This window comes from Eurypyga helias, unplaced genomic scaffold, assembly GCF_000690775.1.
Source record: "Eurypyga helias isolate BGI_N326 unplaced genomic scaffold, ASM69077v1 scaffold364, whole genome shotgun sequence".
Taxonomy (NCBI): domain Eukaryota; kingdom Metazoa; phylum Chordata; class Aves; order Eurypygiformes; family Eurypygidae; genus Eurypyga; species Eurypyga helias.
This window is the reverse complement of record NW_010245442.1, coordinates 102,375-120,550: the sequence shown is the minus strand read 5'-3', so window position 1 is coordinate 120,550 and position 18,176 is coordinate 102,375. Positions and strand designations below refer to the sequence as shown.

General features: G+C 34.4%; 1 protein-coding gene across 1 annotated transcript in view; it reads left to right on the top strand.

Annotated features, from left to right (window-relative positions):
* Nucleotides 1–280: 280 nt before the first annotated feature.
* NETO1 (neuropilin (NRP) and tolloid (TLL)-like 1) overlaps nt 281–18,176 on the top strand; it is a 60,209-nt gene continuing 42,313 nt past the window's right edge. Inside the window, exons 1-3 of the mRNA XM_010150051.1 lie at nt 281–353; nt 1,945–2,082; nt 10,914–11,162. Coding sequence (XP_010148353.1) covers nt 281–353; nt 1,945–2,082; nt 10,914–11,162 — 460 coding nt within the window. The remainder of the gene's footprint in view (nt 354–1,944; nt 2,083–10,913; nt 11,163–18,176) is intronic.

The window sequence follows — 18,176 nt, the reverse complement described above, 5'->3', positions numbered from 1 at the left end:
CATTCTATGATTCTATGATCAGTGCTTGGGTTTGGTTTTCTGTGGTTTTTGGTTTTTTTTTTTACCCTAAAGGTCTTCTCCTTTTTTGGATATATTTACAAAGATAAATGCTTACAAAGACAGATCACAAAGAATTGTGCTTATACAAAATGTGCAATTTAAATATGCAAGTAAACATGCAAGTTTGGCTCTTTTTACAGTAATTCTATTTAATCGTATTATTTTAAGATAGATGTTTACAACTGATTTGATTGCAGGCACTGTCACACTGTGATCTCTAATGTATATTTCTCTTTCAGTTGTAGCAAGTCTAATCATCCTACATTTGTCTGGGGCAACCAAAAAAGGAACAGGTATGTAAACTTCATGCATTTTTTCAGACATTATATTAGAGTCCAAAGTATGGATTTAAGGTGTTAGTGTTGGTCTTGAAATTTTTAGTGGTTCACCTACTTCCAGAGTCCATGCTTTGTTTATTTGTTTTGAGTATTTGTGTCCTTGTGCACACACAAAAATCCAGTGGTACTTGTTTTAACAAGTTAGGTACCTGATCCACAGCTAGATCTAACTAAAGACTTAGCCTGACTCTAACTGAAGACTGTAAAGTGCTCCCACTTTCAAACTGGGATGTCCAGATGGGGCACTAAGCTATCTAATTTTAAGATAATTTTGTTTGTTGAAGTAGAATTTAAAATCAGGAATTGTTTGCATTTGTGCAGGGTAAGAACAGAAAGAGGTCTTAAAAGCCCTGGATGCTAAGTGTGGTGACAGCCAAGCAGAGAGAGTTGCTAAGCACAGTGTGTGTCTGAATTCGTGTCTGCATGCTCAGTCCCTGCAGGCCTGAATTCATTTCAGAAAATTAAGATCCATGTTGTCATCAGCTTGGATACAGACCAGGAAGTAAGAAAAACACTTGCAAGGCATAAGGCAGATCTCAGGTGTTTATAATCATCATGGGAAGATGTCCATCTCCCTCCATTGATCATAAGAGGGAGCTTCAAACAACTTGGCTTTACACATCAGAGTCTAGTTAGTGTTAGTGGGGATGCTCCTTGGATACAGGTACCTCATTTGGAGCAAAACACGGAGCCCTCTTTGGACACGTGTACAAGGTCTAGAACCTACTATTCTTCCTTTTAATACCAACCTAGATGTTTCTCTCTTCAAATAATCCATCTTAATTTAGCCCACTTTTTAAAATACGATGCCCAGGAAGTGGTTTTTCATCTTCTTAGCCTGAACAGACTCAAACCTTTGTCCCCAGGCTCTTTGCCAATGTGCAGAAAAGAGTGCAAGAGTTTCAGATCTAGAAAGAAAGCAAACAAGAAGGTCTGACTCTGCTCTCTGATGATTCACCTAGGAGGGGGAAAGTTCTGGGCTGTGATTCCTGGCCCCAGAGCTACTTATTAATTTTACAGCAAACAGCAAGATAAAAATAAAGGTAATCTATGAATCAGAATCCAGGAATTCCCCTGTCCATCTCTGTGTGGTGAATATGAAGTCAAGCTGCTGCAAAATAAAAACAGGTCTTATATTGTATCATAATTCTGTGTTTTTTTTCTTGATTTTACAACTCTGATGTATTCCCGTATTATGGCATGTAGCTTGCTGATAGAGCACATCCTTGAGCCTTTTCAGATGTATGATTTGGAAACTCTTGTCTCCCCTTTTCTACTGAGTTATTATTTAAAGGCAATATAAATATTTCTTCCCCTAAACATCCAAGCCTCTTCTCTGCTTTGAAAAAAGGTTTTGAGTAAGAATAATAAATTTGTACACCTAAAGAACAGCATAATTTCTGCCCAGGTCAATGATTATAGTCTCAACAGAAATAAGCAGAGGCTGCTGACAGAATAGACTGTTTTATTCTGTAAGAGAGTTGTGTCATTTGGCCGTAATAATTTGTGTGCTAATTATATAATGCTCAATGTGATCATTCCACAGAAAAGCAAACTACTTCCGAAGGACAGAAACCAGTGCAGTGTGGAACTTGGACAAAATATGCAGAAGGAGGCATCTTCACTTCTCCCAATTACCCCAACAAGTATCCTCCCGACAGAGAGTGTGTCTACATTATAGAAGGTGACCAGCCAAAGAATCTTTCTATTCTATCATCAACCATACAAAACCAAGAAAAAAAAAAAAATCATTATCTGTGAAGAATATGTAAAACCCATATGCTCATGATAAATCTTCTTAAGACACAAGATTTAGAGAAGTTCTCTCTCTCCACTTTCTCCACTTTTGCTTTATCTTTTTTTGGGTAAAAAATTTAAAAAAGTGTAGAGCACACTAAGAAATAATGGAAAATACTTGATTTATTTCCTGACATCACTCATAAATTAGTTCAGGTGGTAAGTATGCGTGAGCCACTTAGCAGTAAGCACTGTGTAATTTATTTCAGGATATTGAAAGAACAAATAAAACTTAAAATGCTATAACATGACAGAAGAAAGAATATTTTTAAATGAACAGAAAGGTAACACAGGAAACAAAAATGTTTCTGACTTTCATATAGGTATTTTAAACTTATTATAACTGAATCAGTGATGACAAGCATAGCTAGGCAAAGTACAGTAAAGTCATATAGAAAACAACCATATAGTAAGTGTAAAAATTATTTTCCATCCAAGTGTTCATGAGAAATGAGGTAAAAGGAAAAAAAACCCAAAATCACCAAACCGAACCAGAAAAGAATAAATGTTAACAGTGAACTGCTGTAAGACAGAGTTTTTAAAGAGTAGACAATTGAAGGCATGGAGGTGATGTAAGAAAGGTTAGAGGTGTGTTACAAGCAGGTTACACAATTTCCTATCATCAGTGTTAGTACAATGGGTGTTGAAGGAATTGTTGTAAAAATGAATCCATGGAAAGTGATAGAAATTAGATACTGTCAGAGCTTAGGAGCAGAAAAGATGAATCAGGTACAGAATGGTAAGTCACTGGAACCAAGATGATTCATTTATGACTTGTGAGTACATGCAAAATACAACACTGATGCATGTTCTATCCATGCTTGGATGGTCAGAATTATTAACTACAAATTATGGAACCAGGAATTATAGAAATATTTATTTAATTAAAGATGCAAGTAGTTCCAAGAGAGATCTTCAAAGATGTATAGCTAGTTCAAAATGAATTAGCTTCTTTAGCACTCCCCACTAAGCCTTTTTAGAAACCAGTCTGTCTTTCTGAATCTAGTGCTGAGTTTCTGAAAGAAATGTATTTCATAAATATCTTTCAGGGAAATGATGGATGGTAAATGTTTTATGGATTCATTAGGAAAAAAATCACAGCAAAATTACTGAGATCTTTGAATTCCACTTTGCTGCTAGATAACCTGAATGAAGTCGGAAGTAAATAGTTGATTATAACTCATGGAGTCAAAAAACCCTTTCAAGAAAATCTATGCTTTTCCAGTCTTCCCACTCGAGTCCAGAATTCAGGTAGCCTTACGTTAAACATTTCTTTCACGGTTTTGTAACCAATTTAAAATAAAAATAAAAAAATAAATAAGGCAAAGGTACAGGTCCGATATGCATTAATTAGCATATTTTTTGTTACACTTAATGTTGATAGATCCAGGTCTTTTGGCATATATTCATCAAATTATCTTTCTGACATTCCTTGAGGCCTGAACGAAGTAATTCTATTTTATCTTCAAGGATTTGAAACACAGTTTTATCATTAAAGATAAAGGATGTAGGAAAACAAAAAGATATGACCATTTTTGTAAATGCTAGTTCAGCATCTCAGGCCATATGGTGTTCCTTATCATAGTAAGAAAGTGCCTGAAAGACCATCTTTGACTTTATTATAGTAATTAAGTAGTTATGAAAGTATAGTTAATAAGATGAAAGGTGGCAAAATATGCTATTGAACTAACATAATTTATAATAGCTTACATTGAAAATGTCTAAGAACAATTTAGGAAGGAAAGGTTTAATCAAACAACTTCTATGATGAAGATGAAATTCCACATTGAGAAGTTTGGAGCAATGTGTAGTAGAAAGAATAATCCAAAGTAAACAGACATCATGTTATATTTTATGGGAAAAACAAATCTGGGAAAAAAAAAAGTTTCACATAATTTCTTGCAACATTGGTATTTTCTACTTTCTCTCCTGCCATAACCAAGACTTTGGATTGCATCAGGGTATTTTAAAACCCACGATGATAGCAGCTCTATTAGTATATAATTTGATGAGAACAATGCATATTGTACATTTACATCTCTGATCTCCCCGTCTGTTTCTGTCTTCTGAAAAGATCAGAAATAATCGTGTCTAAAAAATGTCACAAAAACAAATGGAGGTATAGTAAGATGTCTGAGCACTGATATTTTTTAAAGTGTCTGTTTTTTAAAAAGTCAAAAGTAGACACACTGAAGGACAATAAAAATTGTTTTATAATTAGAGGGAATTATTTGTTCATAAATATTCTTTTTAAAACATATAAAGTTGGCAGAAAATTTTAAAGAAGGCTAGCAAGTGAAAATCTTTTCCCATATCTTTAATATTATGTGGAACTGGTTGGTTGAAGATACTGAAGTTAAAGAATTTAAAAAAAAAAAAAGATTAATTATGTCACTAGTAACAATATCCTTGAGGTAGGGTAATAATGTATGGAGTGGATAATCCTTGCTAATCAAGGACATTAACATCCATTCAGTTTCTCAGTAAGCCAGAAACATTTCTATATGGATCTTATTCCTATATTTGTTATTAAGATTTCAACACACTTCACATGACTTCTGGCTGCTGTTGAATACAAAGTACCAAGCTCGGGGGACTGTTGATATGCTCTGTTATAGTATTCCCACATTGCTATCTTCCCTTTTTATGTTTTGGAGGGTTCAACATACCAGGACTGTATATTCCATACTGAGTGCTGTGTGATGTGAGTTTAAATATGTGTATGAATCACCAGGTTCCTTCCTGCCTGCTTGCTTTCATTCCTTCATTTTTGCTATCAAACAAAATCTAGGACAAATTCTGATAGCTTCTCTCAAACAAAATTCCTACTGACTTAGGTGGACTTGAGTGAGGAGTCCATCATGTAGTGTGCTGTAATAAAATTGAATTTCATCTCATGATATAATTTTTTCCCCCACATTGTAGCTCATATTAAATGTACGTAAGCCTTTTATCATTTCAAAATTACTTTGGTGAAGCAAAGGAGCTGGCAAAAATTGCCATGATCATAGACTGTGAGGTTCTAAAAGAGAAGAGGATTTCTGACTGCAGAGGCTTCTTTCTAGCAGTCAAAGGCATATGCAGATCAAACAGCTAGAATTTTCTTTTTCTTTCTTTTTTTTTTCTTTTCTTCTATTTTAGTAGTAATGATAATTAACTATTGGAACAAGTAGGAATTTTAAAGTCCAGGTTGGATGCCTTTCTAAAAGAAATCCTTTAGGTCATCCAGAAGTCATGGCCTCAGTACAAAAATTATTATGCTATAGGAGAGCTTCTGGTGAATCCCATCTGCCTTTGAAAATGCATTGAGGATTTGTTTTTTTTTTTTTTTACTTTATTTTCTTTCAGCATTATTGGGCACATAGAAAATGTAGGAAATAGCTGAGTGTACACACTAAATTTCCTGTTGGTCCAAATTTCACCCCTGTTTTGCATATTCATGACTCTAACCTGGCAAAATTCACAGCTGCCCGGAACGACCACAGCAGTGACAGCATTATCCTTTGCCAGACTGCAAATTTGGCACGTGTGCTCCAAAGGGAAATTTGCATAGGAGATTTTATAGGAGCAAAGGCTTTTGTTTGTGTTAAAAATATTTGAGGAGTGGGGTAGTTGTGCTTTACAAAATATATCTTAATAATTGGTTTGGAAATCCTGTAAGTGAAATACTTGTAAGATTTTATCCATTTTTCAATTTTTAATAATTAAGTGGTTATTTATAAATGTAAGTATGGACTACAATGACTTTACGGAGGTATGAAATAAATCTTCCACTTTATATGTTTGTGGGCATTTAAAGTTAGTTCTCTTGAAGGTCTTCCATGTTTTTGCTGAAGACCATTCAACTCTTTAATCCTAGGTATCTCACAAGCATTAGAAAATGGTCCTGTATCAATGTATGAAAAATCTCTGCTGAAAGTCCTTTTGTATTTCACAGTGATTTTTTGCATTCAAAAAATTTTCATCAAAACAATGAAAGAATCCTCTTTTAAAAGGATGCTATAGGTGGGTTTCTTATCAATAATAGCCAGACAACCAGAATAACCAAGGATTATTGAAAAATACTAGTACTGTAGCAGCTCATATAGATGAGGGTGTAGGTGTTGAGTTCAATGCCTAATTTCCATGTAGTCAGGTAAATTAAAACAGACCTTTCACAACTTCAGCTGTCAGTTACACAGACTTAGAGGCTGGTCAGAATTAAAACCTTAATTGTGAGGTTTTGCTGCAACTGTTCTATCACAAGTTGGAACCTAATGCCTTTTCCTTTAATGAATGTAAAATCTCAGGACAGCACTTGTGTAAGATAATTAGATGAAATATATGACAGGACATGCAAGCATTAAGAAGTCTTTCTCAGCTATTAAACATTTTTGAAGAAAGAAAATTGAAAGATAAATATGGAAGATTTTTAAGAGTTGAAGTAAAATCCTTTTATGAGACATCTTCACTATGTTTCATTTGGACTCGGCAACAACTTTTCCTGACATTGTAGCCACAGAAAAAGTTCTTAAGATGTGAATAGGCTTCACCTGTGTTTAGGGATACCTCCGTTTCTGATTAGATGGCCAGATTCCAATCCAGTCTAGAAGAACTACGTATTATGGGCTTTTTGTTTGTTTTGTTTTGTTTCTCTGCAGCTATACATACTTTATTATTAGTTATTATTCTAGACTTGTTCTCACTGTATTTATCTAAGTTTTACTGTGACCACATTTGTACCGCTTTGTTGCAAAAGCTGTGGCACAAGATGTGTCTTTTTACAATACCTGTTTGTTTTAGCTTGTATTTGGCAAAGAAACCCTTGTTAAAGCCAGGGTATAACTCCAAAATGATACCTTTTTCTCTAAAAGTAAGTTAAAATTGGAAGTTTTGAATTGTGTGTTTTCATCCCTTATGGTCATTTCCAGAAACACTTGAATGATTTTGTTTCTTAGGTAGATTATCAGAAAGTAAACATGTAATCTTTAAATACCATATAAAATGAAGCACAGATGTACATTAAAAAGCGCGTGATCAAAAGGTGCATGGGTGCAGGTATAGCACCCCTTCCGCCCTTCACCCAATCTTTCGTGCTCACCACAGTCCTCACAGTAACAGAAACACAAAGTGTTGCATGCCTCGGGAGAGTTAGGGGAAAGGACCTTGTCCTGTTTGGACTAGCTTGCAAAGCAGGCTGGGACACAGGCAATACCTATACTACCTAAAGCAGGTCAAGAAATCTTCACAGGCTTTAAGGCTGATAAGCACAATCACACATGTACAGATTAACTCCTTTCACTTTCCCAGTCAAGAAGAGACGTGCATCTCGGTACAAGAGTACAAACAGAAACTGCTTGCTGTGAACAGTCCTTGACTGAAGCGAACCACTGCGTCATGCCTAAGAGCGAGTTTTGGCAGTTCTGACTGGCATGGCCAAAATGCCGTCAGGAAGTGATTTCAGCATTTAAGGAGTGTGAACATTCAGTGGTCCAGCCCCCAAACTCCTTCCCCAGCTTTGTTTTATTTAAGGGTGGAAGGAATAAATAGTCAATGCTCCATTATTGCAGCCTTCCAGTACGTGAAGGGCCCTACAACGAAGCTGGGGGGGACTTTTTACAAGGGCCTGTAGTGACAGGACAAGGGGTAATGGGTATAAATTGAAATCAGGGAGGTTTAGATTAGATATCAGGAAGAAGTTCTTCCCAGAGAGGATGGTGAAGCACTGGAACAGGTTGCCCAGAGAAGCTGTGGATGCCCCATCCCTGGAAGTGTTCAAGGCCAGGCTGGATGAGGCTTTGAGCAACCTGGTCTAGTGGAAGGTGTCCCTGCCCATCGCAGGGGGTTGGAACTAGGTGGTCTTTAAGGTCCCTTACAACCCAACCCATTCTATGATTCTATGATTTTTAAAGTGGAGCAGCCTTTATTATGGGAGATCTGGGGGAAATAGAAACTCTTTCTTGAGCACTCCATGAGCTGATAGGATTCTCTCTGATCGTCTGACTAGAACTGATCTTCAGTAGGAGAAACCTCATCTTGACTTTGTTGAAAAATAAATAAAAGTAGACGAGTAAACTATAGCAATATTCTGATCATAAAACTAATTTGCAATGTGAGATTCAGAGAGCCACATGGAGGTTGCGGAAATCATGCTTTTCTCAAGGTGCACTTTCACCGAGTCAGTAGATGTCACGCATAACTCTACAGGCCTCATTTCTTTCACCCACAAAGACTCCTTTAGGGCTTTAGGGGTCCTTTTCAACACCAAAAATCATATCAAATGACCGAGCTGTAACTCAAAAGGACCTCATGCCCATTTTTATCATATCTTACAGTGAGAGAAGATATGGTAAGGGTTTAACTATGGGCCAGCAGTTGTAAGCCTCCTCTTGGTATGCAACATAATAGTGACGGCCTATCACAGGAAGTCTATAAAGGATAAATGTGTTGCGTTAGTGGTATAAGGCATTTTTGAAGAAGTTATCTTTGTTGCTGTAGAAAGCAGAGCAGCCATGCGCTGTGGTATGAAGCTGTCTAACACTAATAAAGTTAGCAGAATGCATCTTCATATCTAGTTTGCAACATTAAAAAATTACAATAAAGCTTTAGGTAGGTTAATAGCATAATATATGAATAGTGAGTGTATAAGATTTTCAAGCTTTAATGAGCATTCTTAAGATTGCCCAAAGCATTGTCAGGATGGAGTGTCTGATACCTGACTTTGCAGTCTCTAGATAAATGATGTGAATAATGAGTAGTTCTCAACAAATCACTTTAAATAGAATAAAAGCATACAAAATATGATCCAAGATTGAAAGATGCTGATTGCTCAATTCTGCCCTAGTATTGCTTAGTTAAGTTTAAATCAATATTTGTTATAAAGATGTGAAGCCAAGTGTAGAAACATCTGAATAAAATTAATCAATGATGTCTTTGTTATTCAGTCTTTTACGCTAATCTAAAAGATCTACTTTGGTCTTGAACGCTCACCAAGGGTAGCATTAATGAGATCTTTAAAAGTTTTGTTATCTGATTTTCTTTTTGTAAGGGTTTTTTTTTTTTCATACATTCAAAGTAGCTTCATTTTTATGGACTGTGAATTTGGTGCAATTATATATAAAGCTTTAGGTTTTGATATTGTTATTGAATTTGAATGGGCACAAAGATCACACATTTCCTGTAAATTGGTATAAATAACAAGCCAATAGTAAGTACTTCTCTAAATGTGAATTTCTTCAAATTGAGAACAGTAGATAAGGTTTCTTTCTTATGTTAAATTAAATATTTAAATAAATATCAATCTCCTAATTATATTAACATTGAAAGTAAAACTATTAAAATAATATTTATTTTCAAGGAACATGTTTTATTAACATTCTGTGCTTTTATATAAAGATTATAATATGTACCTAATGTTTTCTAATTTATTTCATTTTAAATAGTCTCCCTTCTAATGTGAGTAATGAGCTCGTCCCAGAAACTTCAACTGAAAACTTTTCAAACTACATACAATATCTAGCTTCTGGTCACACTGATAGTTTTTCCTATTATACCTGGAGAAAGAAATGGAATGATACAGACTGCTGGAGTGGCAGCAGTTTCCATGTTGAGCTTATTCACTCAGCTCAGAGTTTGATCTTGCATTTTTTCATGAGAGAATTGTAACTCAGGCAAAGCTCATAGCAATTCCAACCTCATCTAATATGTGTAAAGTGTAGTACATGATCTCATGAGAGGCAGAGCAGGCAATGACACACAAACCCTTGTTGCAGCAGAAGACTTTGTCAGCAAAAGACTATATCGCCGCATTATCTAGACACTGAAGGCATGCATTTTTTGCTATGGACAGGATTAAGCATAGGAACGTGACATCTCAGGGGTGCTGTATCTGTTAAAATTTGTGGACAAATCCATGATTTTTATTTTCTGTTTTTAATTCAATACTATACTCCAACCAGCAACTATGTTGCTTTATACAGGAGATGTTAGGGAATACCTGGTTTAGAGATCATTCTGACTGCCACTAGCCATAGTATCTATCAATAAATATGATTTTTATGTCCAATTAAGTGTCCATTATAAAGTTTCTTCAAGGTTTTCAGTAGAATATTGCTTGCTCTTTGTTTAGATGTTAATTTTGCTTCATCCTTACCTAGTTTCTTAACTGAGAATTCAATACACTTGTCCTTATGTTTCAAATGAGATGATAAGTAATTTTGAGTACAAGCAATTGCACTCAAGCTTGTCCTTGACTGAAATACATATCTAGGAATAGAATTTGTCCTTCTATAGTCCTGTTCTAATCCGTATTTTTTTCATCTTTGTGAGCATTATGTAAAAAAAGTATTCTGGTTAACATAGCCCCCTCTCCCCACCCACCCCCCCAAAACCAACAAAAATCCCACTAGTTTTTCAGATGTATAGGCTTCTGAGAAAGGTTTTATGTTTGAAGCAGTAATTCCTAAACTGTATTTTGCTTTATATTGTAGATATCTCTCTTAGTTTTGCTAAGAACTGCTGTCATGAACAACTTTCTAAAGGAAAAAAAATAGAAAAGTAAGCTGATGGTGTAAAACCTATAAAAATATAGATGTAATAATTTTCAAACAAGTTTTTAGGCAAAACGTTTAGATGAATATAAAATTGATATATTTAGGGTTTTGTTTTGTTTTTTATTTTTTTAGGATTTGGTGGTTCTTGCATTAGATAATAATAACATAAATTTCTTTTCATCTCTAGCTGCCCCTAGACAATGCATTGAACTACATTTTGATGAAAAATATTCCATAGAGCCTTCTTGGGAGTGTAAATTTGACCATATTGAAGTACGAGACGGACCTTTTGGCTTTTCCCCAATCATTGGACGTTTCTGTGGACAGCAAAATCCACCTATGATAAAATCCAGTGGCAGATTCCTGTGGATTAAATTTTTTGCTGATGGTGAGCTGGAATCTATTGGGTTTTCTGCTCGATATAATTTTACACCTGGTGAGTACAAACCATCACACTTTTTGATAGAAAAAGCTTAGCATAATAACCTTGCTAATGGTGTGTAATTGTGCTGTTGAACAATACCTCTAACTGGAACTATGTTTATTATCAAGGAAGGTATTAACAGATAGAGAAATGATAGAAAGTATATATATATCTTTTGCAAAAATATAAGGATTGTTCAAGGAAGAAATTTTCAATAGAGTTTTGTCCAAGATGCATAAATTCAGTCTCTGCAGGTTTTAAAAGAATTGTTTTCAATTGAATTCTATTATAGAAAATCATTCAAAATGTTTCATGGGAAGTTATGTGTTTTATGCTTGATTGTTAAACTGTGGAGCTTTTCTTTCAAAATCATTATTAATAAAGTATTTTAATAAAAAATCTAATTATCTCAGACAATTCCATCATTGCTTTTCCACTTCACCAATCATTTTCCTAACTGCGGAGTGGAATAATTCTCCCTTTTCAATAAAGTAAACCATTACAAATAATGCCAAAGGAAGTGTGAGGTTCAAACAGTTAAATGTATTAAGTATTTTTTGAAAAAAAATGTAAATCTTAATTGCAATTGCAAAATTATTCCTTGTCACTTTTTTAATTTAATTCATTAAAGTAAAAAAAAAATCATAGTCATACTTTCCATTAATTCTTCTCCTCCCCCCACTTAGTAACAAAAGATTGCTGATTTTAAAATTCATTTTTGGCTGCAGCTACACTATACTGCACTGCTGGATTTGACGTAGTTTTCTACTTTCTTATTTGTTGAGTGATGAGTCATACCTTAATATAGCTTGGTCTAAAGCACTGTAATTATTATGTAATTTTGTCAATTATGTTACTATTGTTTCAGTGAAGTTGTATTAGGTGGAACAATATTCTTTAGAATATCTGCTAAAATTAACTGGCCCCAAATTCTGATTGCGTAATTATTCCAGTATCATCATAGAAGATAGCAGGACTACTTCAATGTTCTTCTATGCAGTTTTCTTTCACTAATGTAAGGAAAACAATTATGAAATTACCCAGCATGGTTCAATTTTCTTTTAAGTCAAAGATATTGTTTTGCAAAAGGTAAACATATTTAGAAGGTTGAAAACAGCAACAGTATACTATACTGTAGCAAATAACCTGATAGCCAGAGGTACGTAGCTATTGTAAATGCAAATACAATGGATGAAATTTTACTATACCCACGCATACATGTCTCTGAAAAGTGAGTTACGTTTATATCTCGTTTACCATGGTTGTGGCTTTTTGCCATTTTCCTCCCCACCTCTAACAAAAGTTCTTTGCTTTAGATTTCATATCCTCCTTGTTTCAAAGGGTTATGTATTATGGTTGAAAAGAAGTTCATAACACAATCTGCAGCTTATTCTCTCTAAAAAACTCTCAAGTGAAAAACAATTTCATGGACCGTGTTTTATCCTCATTCCTTTCTACTGATGTAAGGTGGATTTCTACAGAGATCAATGCTTGTAAATGACTATAGCAGTATAAATTATTCTTGACTTCAGATGGAATAGCTATGTCTTTTTTCTTTCTCTTTTTTTTTTACCCCCATAAATTTCAATAGGAACCTCTGCAAATGATAGAAGGTTTCTAGGAATAATGAACAAAATGAGAATATGATTAAACTGACAGGGGCAAAACAGCACCTGTAAGAGAAAACAGTTTCCATTCCCCATGATTACTTGACCAGTCCTTTATTATGTAGGCATGGGTAAGGCTTGGTATTTTGAGATCTGTTGCCCAAATGTGTGCAGTGGGAGAGGTAACTGTGAACTAGTCAGAAAGTGATGGCTTTCAAGGGTGTATAAAAGAGTAGTATAGAGAGAAATTGCCTCAATAAATTATCACCTAAAACTTGTAGATCCATCTTGAATAGTGACAACTTATGAAATTATATTAGGAACAAAGGAGAGATTAGAAGAAAATTTTCAGCTAACCCCTCTTTAAAGAGCATCAAAAAAATGATCCAAAGCAAAGACTCATTTAGAAACTTATTTTTGTTGAGAGCAGCAGAAGACTCAGGGGAGATGCAGTTTGTTGTGTCTATCCCACTAGGCACAAGTAACATACTCTGCCTAATTGCAGTCTGTGTAAGAGACTTTCTCCAGCCCAACAGCAAGGGTAACAGGGCTATTTCTTTAGTACCAGCAATCTTTGATGGTCCCCACCTGTGTAGTTCCCACCCACCCCTGAAATGTTCCTCAGCTGCTCCTTTTGTATTAGGTATCTTGACAGAACCTCTGTTTTGTTGATGAAAACAAGAAATGTGATGGTGAATGTGTGGGTGTTTGGCAAGATTTAAAAAAATTGAGTAAGTGTATTTGACTAAATTGAAGCTGCAACCATTTATTATTATTTGAATGGTACCTGGAGAAGCAGGGAAAGAAATTATTTACTATGTCTCCAGGGTGTACAGAAACAGCTAACTAGATGAAGTTGAAAAAAAGATTAATTAGGATATCAGGAAAAACATTCTAATGAAGATCTATTAGTATCTGCAAATGGAAAGAGCTCTGTCACCTGAGGCATTTTAAAGCTAGTTTGGACTAAGTCCTAAAAAAAGAAATTACATAGAACAATCATAAGGAATGGACTGGTATTTTGCTATCACTAATCTTTCTCTGTTTAATAATCTCTCTTGGTACTGAAATGGCTGGAACTTCATCCACCAATGCAAAAATCCAGCAGAGTTTCAGCAGTCGCTCAACAGGCTGGGGTTTCAGGCATTTTGAACAAACATAATTTTCTTGCCATAAATTCTGTTCCATTTAAATGGATTTACTTTCAGAGCACTTTTCAGCACTCTAAAAGGTGAGATCTAGCAGAAGAAAAAACTTTAATGACAAATTGAGAACTACACACAAAACCAACACAAACACACCCAGTAAGTGGTAAAACTACTGAAAATTTTGCAAAAAAGTTCCTTATTAAAAGAATAATATAGGCTTTCATTTTTGTGATTTTATAAATTAGAGGGTTAAGCAAGATGTGATTGAATGAAGCTGTAGGTATGGTATAAGGATTGACTATTTGAAATGTCAAAACTCTGACTTAAGGGAAGAATTTTTAAGTATATATTATTACATCTAAATACTGGTAATAACCGGATGCAATTTTGCATGTAAAGTAAATGTTCAACCATTTTGTCTACATAAGATTTTATAAGCAAAAGAAAACATATTTACTCTTTATGTACTGTTTAATTTATTTTTTTATTGTTAAGTGTTGATTAACTTGTGAGTATTGCTAAATGGAACTACCAGCACCTATGAAACTTTTATAAGTATATATGGACATTTTGTTGGGGTTTTTATAAATCTTATGTATAAAAGAAATATCATACTACAATATTTTCAAGTTACTATAGTTCATTTTGAATGCAAATATGATTGCTTAGGGAAAGGCAGAAGAGAAGAGTAACCTGATAATCCTTTCTTGCTCTTGGTTTTTGATTCTTTGAGCCATCGAAATGCCTAACCTTTAAATTTCATTTCACAGCTCTGGCTCTTTGGATTCTAAATGTTACCCTCATTTTTCCTAAAAAGCTATGTCTAAAGAGCATTTTCCAAAATGCTGCTCAGTAACTATCTTGTGTAGAAAAATTCAATGATTACTTGACAACAGTTTTTTAAATGAGACAATTTTTTAGTCTAGACAAAGATTCAGTCAAAGAGAGGATATGTTTATTTGAGCTTTCTTACTCAGCTAGTATAATCAGATTTCTGTTTATCCTGGTCTCTGATTTCACAGGACAGTGGCTTAAGATAGCACATCATTACTTTCAGTTCCTTCACTTAGTAGAAGCCATCTGTGTTTTTATTTAGCCTCATTAATATAAAGGTCAGTCAGTAATGTATTCTGTGCAACTGCCTGATAATGGAAAAAGAAAAAATGTTATACTCTTATGTCTTGAAAAGTGGAGTTTAAAACATTGCTTAATCAGAATAACGGTACTTTTACATCCCCATTGTAATGGTACAAGTAGCTGTAGAATGTCAGAGTAATAGACTAATGACATCATCTATCTTGATCCAAAAAAAAAAAAAGAAAAAGAAAAAAAAATTCTTCCTGATAGGGGAATTTTTACATTTTAGGACTGATGGAAAATTTAGTGTGAATTTAATAAATTCAATCACTGTTCACAATAAATGTGATTATGGTGTTATATTGCTAAATATTATTTACAGAGGAATCATATTTCTCTGACATCTGCTTCCAAAATTCTGTCTTTTTGGAAGCACCTGGGAGGAACCTTAATCAAGCTTAGATGTACATTCAAAAATAATACTGGAAAACCAACATTTTTTTATTAAGCTAGGTTTTTACACCACCATTGTTATAATTCTCAAAATAGTTTATATTATTACTTGTTACAGAACAATTAATACTAAATCTTAGTGGCAGGAGAGGATTTTCTTTAAATATGGTCCTTTTCTTATTCTCTTTCCGCTAAGGATACACTTCTGGCTTTATGCAACTACTACACTGAATTAGGTTAACCTTAGGTCTGATAGAGTGATTACCCTTTGCTTTTAACACTGGCAAAATGTGGAAATAACCTGTGGCTCATGGGCATTTGTTTTCCCTATTAATTCTTGATTTCTGTGTAATGTTTGTGAAGCACTTGGAAATGGCAAAGCAGGGAAGATAATACAGAATTTGTGCTGAACAGAAAGCCTGAGTAGGTGTCTTTCACAAGTGTTTGGAAACAACTTGTTTACAATGAGAATTTTCACTACTAATATGCATATTCAGAATGTCAACTCCAGAACATGTTAAGTATCTTACTTCGTAGTTCTCATTCAAACATTTTAAGACCTATTTCTTCAGGGAAAAAAAAGACCAACTGCCTCATACGTAATGAGTAAGGAGTTTCTGAATACTCTTCAAAGTTGTTACAGTTCATCTGACTTCCGTATCTGGCGGAGTTTCTAATAGCTCTTACTGGGATCCACTTCTGGCTGATTGTGTTGTGGCCTTATCCTGGCAACACTATTGTCCATAATAGTTTCTTTTAGCGACCTTGGCAATGTGGATATCTGCAGAGATTCTGCTGACATGGAAGCAATTCTTTTTCTTTACTTATCCATTCCTTAAGTTGTTGACTTTTCATCTTTATGTATTGTATCTACAGGTTTCTGAGGTGTTACGGGTATAGCCAATAAATCTTGACAGTCACCTCAGTGCTTTTGTTTAATCAGCATGTCTGTTGCTCTTCTGTTAGGCAGAGAAACGATTTTTTATTCCAGCCACAGAGATGCAAGTGGTCTGATTCTTCACCTGTCCATATAGAAAATGATGCTTTTATGTTAGATACAAACCCATGTTTATATCACTTGTTTTCAGCACCCATATTTGTTAGTTCTTATTAAAGAACGCACACAAATCCTTGTTAGAAATCTCCCAGTCCTCTGTAACTAATAAAAAAAGTTCTTGCCCTATAGTTAGTAGCTCTGTTTCTGCACACTGTCTTTGGAAAATTCAGTCATGTTTCTGTTTCTAGAATTAAATATTTTTGCAGTATGTAATGGTTAGTAAATGAGTAAATGTGTCAAATTCAAAGTATATTCGCTCTCAGCCTTTTTTGTGTATTCTCATCAAGTGTTTAGCGCTGATTAATTTTTTTAAGGCAGTACTTACATTTTTTTGTGGAGAGGTCAATCCAGAGATTCTCTTTGGCTTACCAGTACTGAGGTGAATGTTATTGAATATTGTTTTTTATATTTGGCGTTCTAAGTTTATGCTGTCATCTAAACATATCTTTTGTGATATTGATGTCTATGAGCAATGTTGATTTGTTCACTGTGTGTTGAAAAATGCAGACTGTGTAATTCTTTCATCACAGATATCACATTTGAGCTTCTTTGGTGCTCAGGTCTGAAAATAAGATCATGCTTCCTTTAACTTTAATAGAAATTTTGTCCTAACTTTTTGTAAAGAAACTTTTAGCTGGCCTATTAGAGTATCTAGCCTTTGAACTGTCTTCTCTTTCTCTCTTATTATGTGATACCAAAGACCCTGCAATCTTTAATATCATGCTACTGTACAAAGATTTCTGTGGGAGGTAGATGTCATCTTTGTGGACAATTCTAGCCAATGTATATATAGCTAGACACAAACCTGGTGGAAATTCAAGAGCTTGAATCCAGCCTCTGAACACCTGAACTTACTCCTATCTTTTTTTTTCTGTTTCCTTCACTCTCACTCTGTACAATTATAATCTCCCTTAAGATATTGACAAGCTCCTTTTATCATAAATAACTTTACCTTAAACATACAGTAGGGAGTTATGAACAAGCTTCATCTCAGTAATGTTAACTGATGTTATGTATACAACAAATGCAGGTGTGTTATCCTAAAAATGATCATGACAAACTGAGGAAGTGAAAAATTGATATTTTTAAATTCAATCATAAAAGAATACAAACTTTAAAATATGAAAATCTGTAATGAGGAGGTATATAGTGATAATATTGTGTTAATGCAAGTCACCTGCTTGTTGTGAGTGTTGCTTAATGTTTGTGAATGCTGAGTAGAGTTTTGGGTTTTTTTTTCCTTATAATATTAATTCACATTATGCAGATATACCTTTAAAGCCTCATAAGTAACACATTTTTCTTGTCAATGAAGGTTGGCAAAACATTCAGCCACCAAATACAGGATGCCACAAGTGTCTGACATCCCTATTTAAAGTTCCAGAATTTGATAGCCACCTGTGGTCTGTTTCTATAATGTAAAATAATGTCATTTACACTGTATCTTGTAGGTGTTTGATTAGTTAGCTTTGACATAAAAAAGTATCGTCACATAATTTTTATTCCTACATATTGAAATCATCTTTACATACAGAATATCACTAACTTATCTAATGTGGGGTTTTTTTGTTTGCTTGGGAAAGCCAGTAAGTAATTTTTGTTCAATTTATGTTCAGTGTGTAGATACTTTCAACTTGCACATGTTTTTATTGTGTCAAGTCCAAATGCCATGTGTCTTCACTTT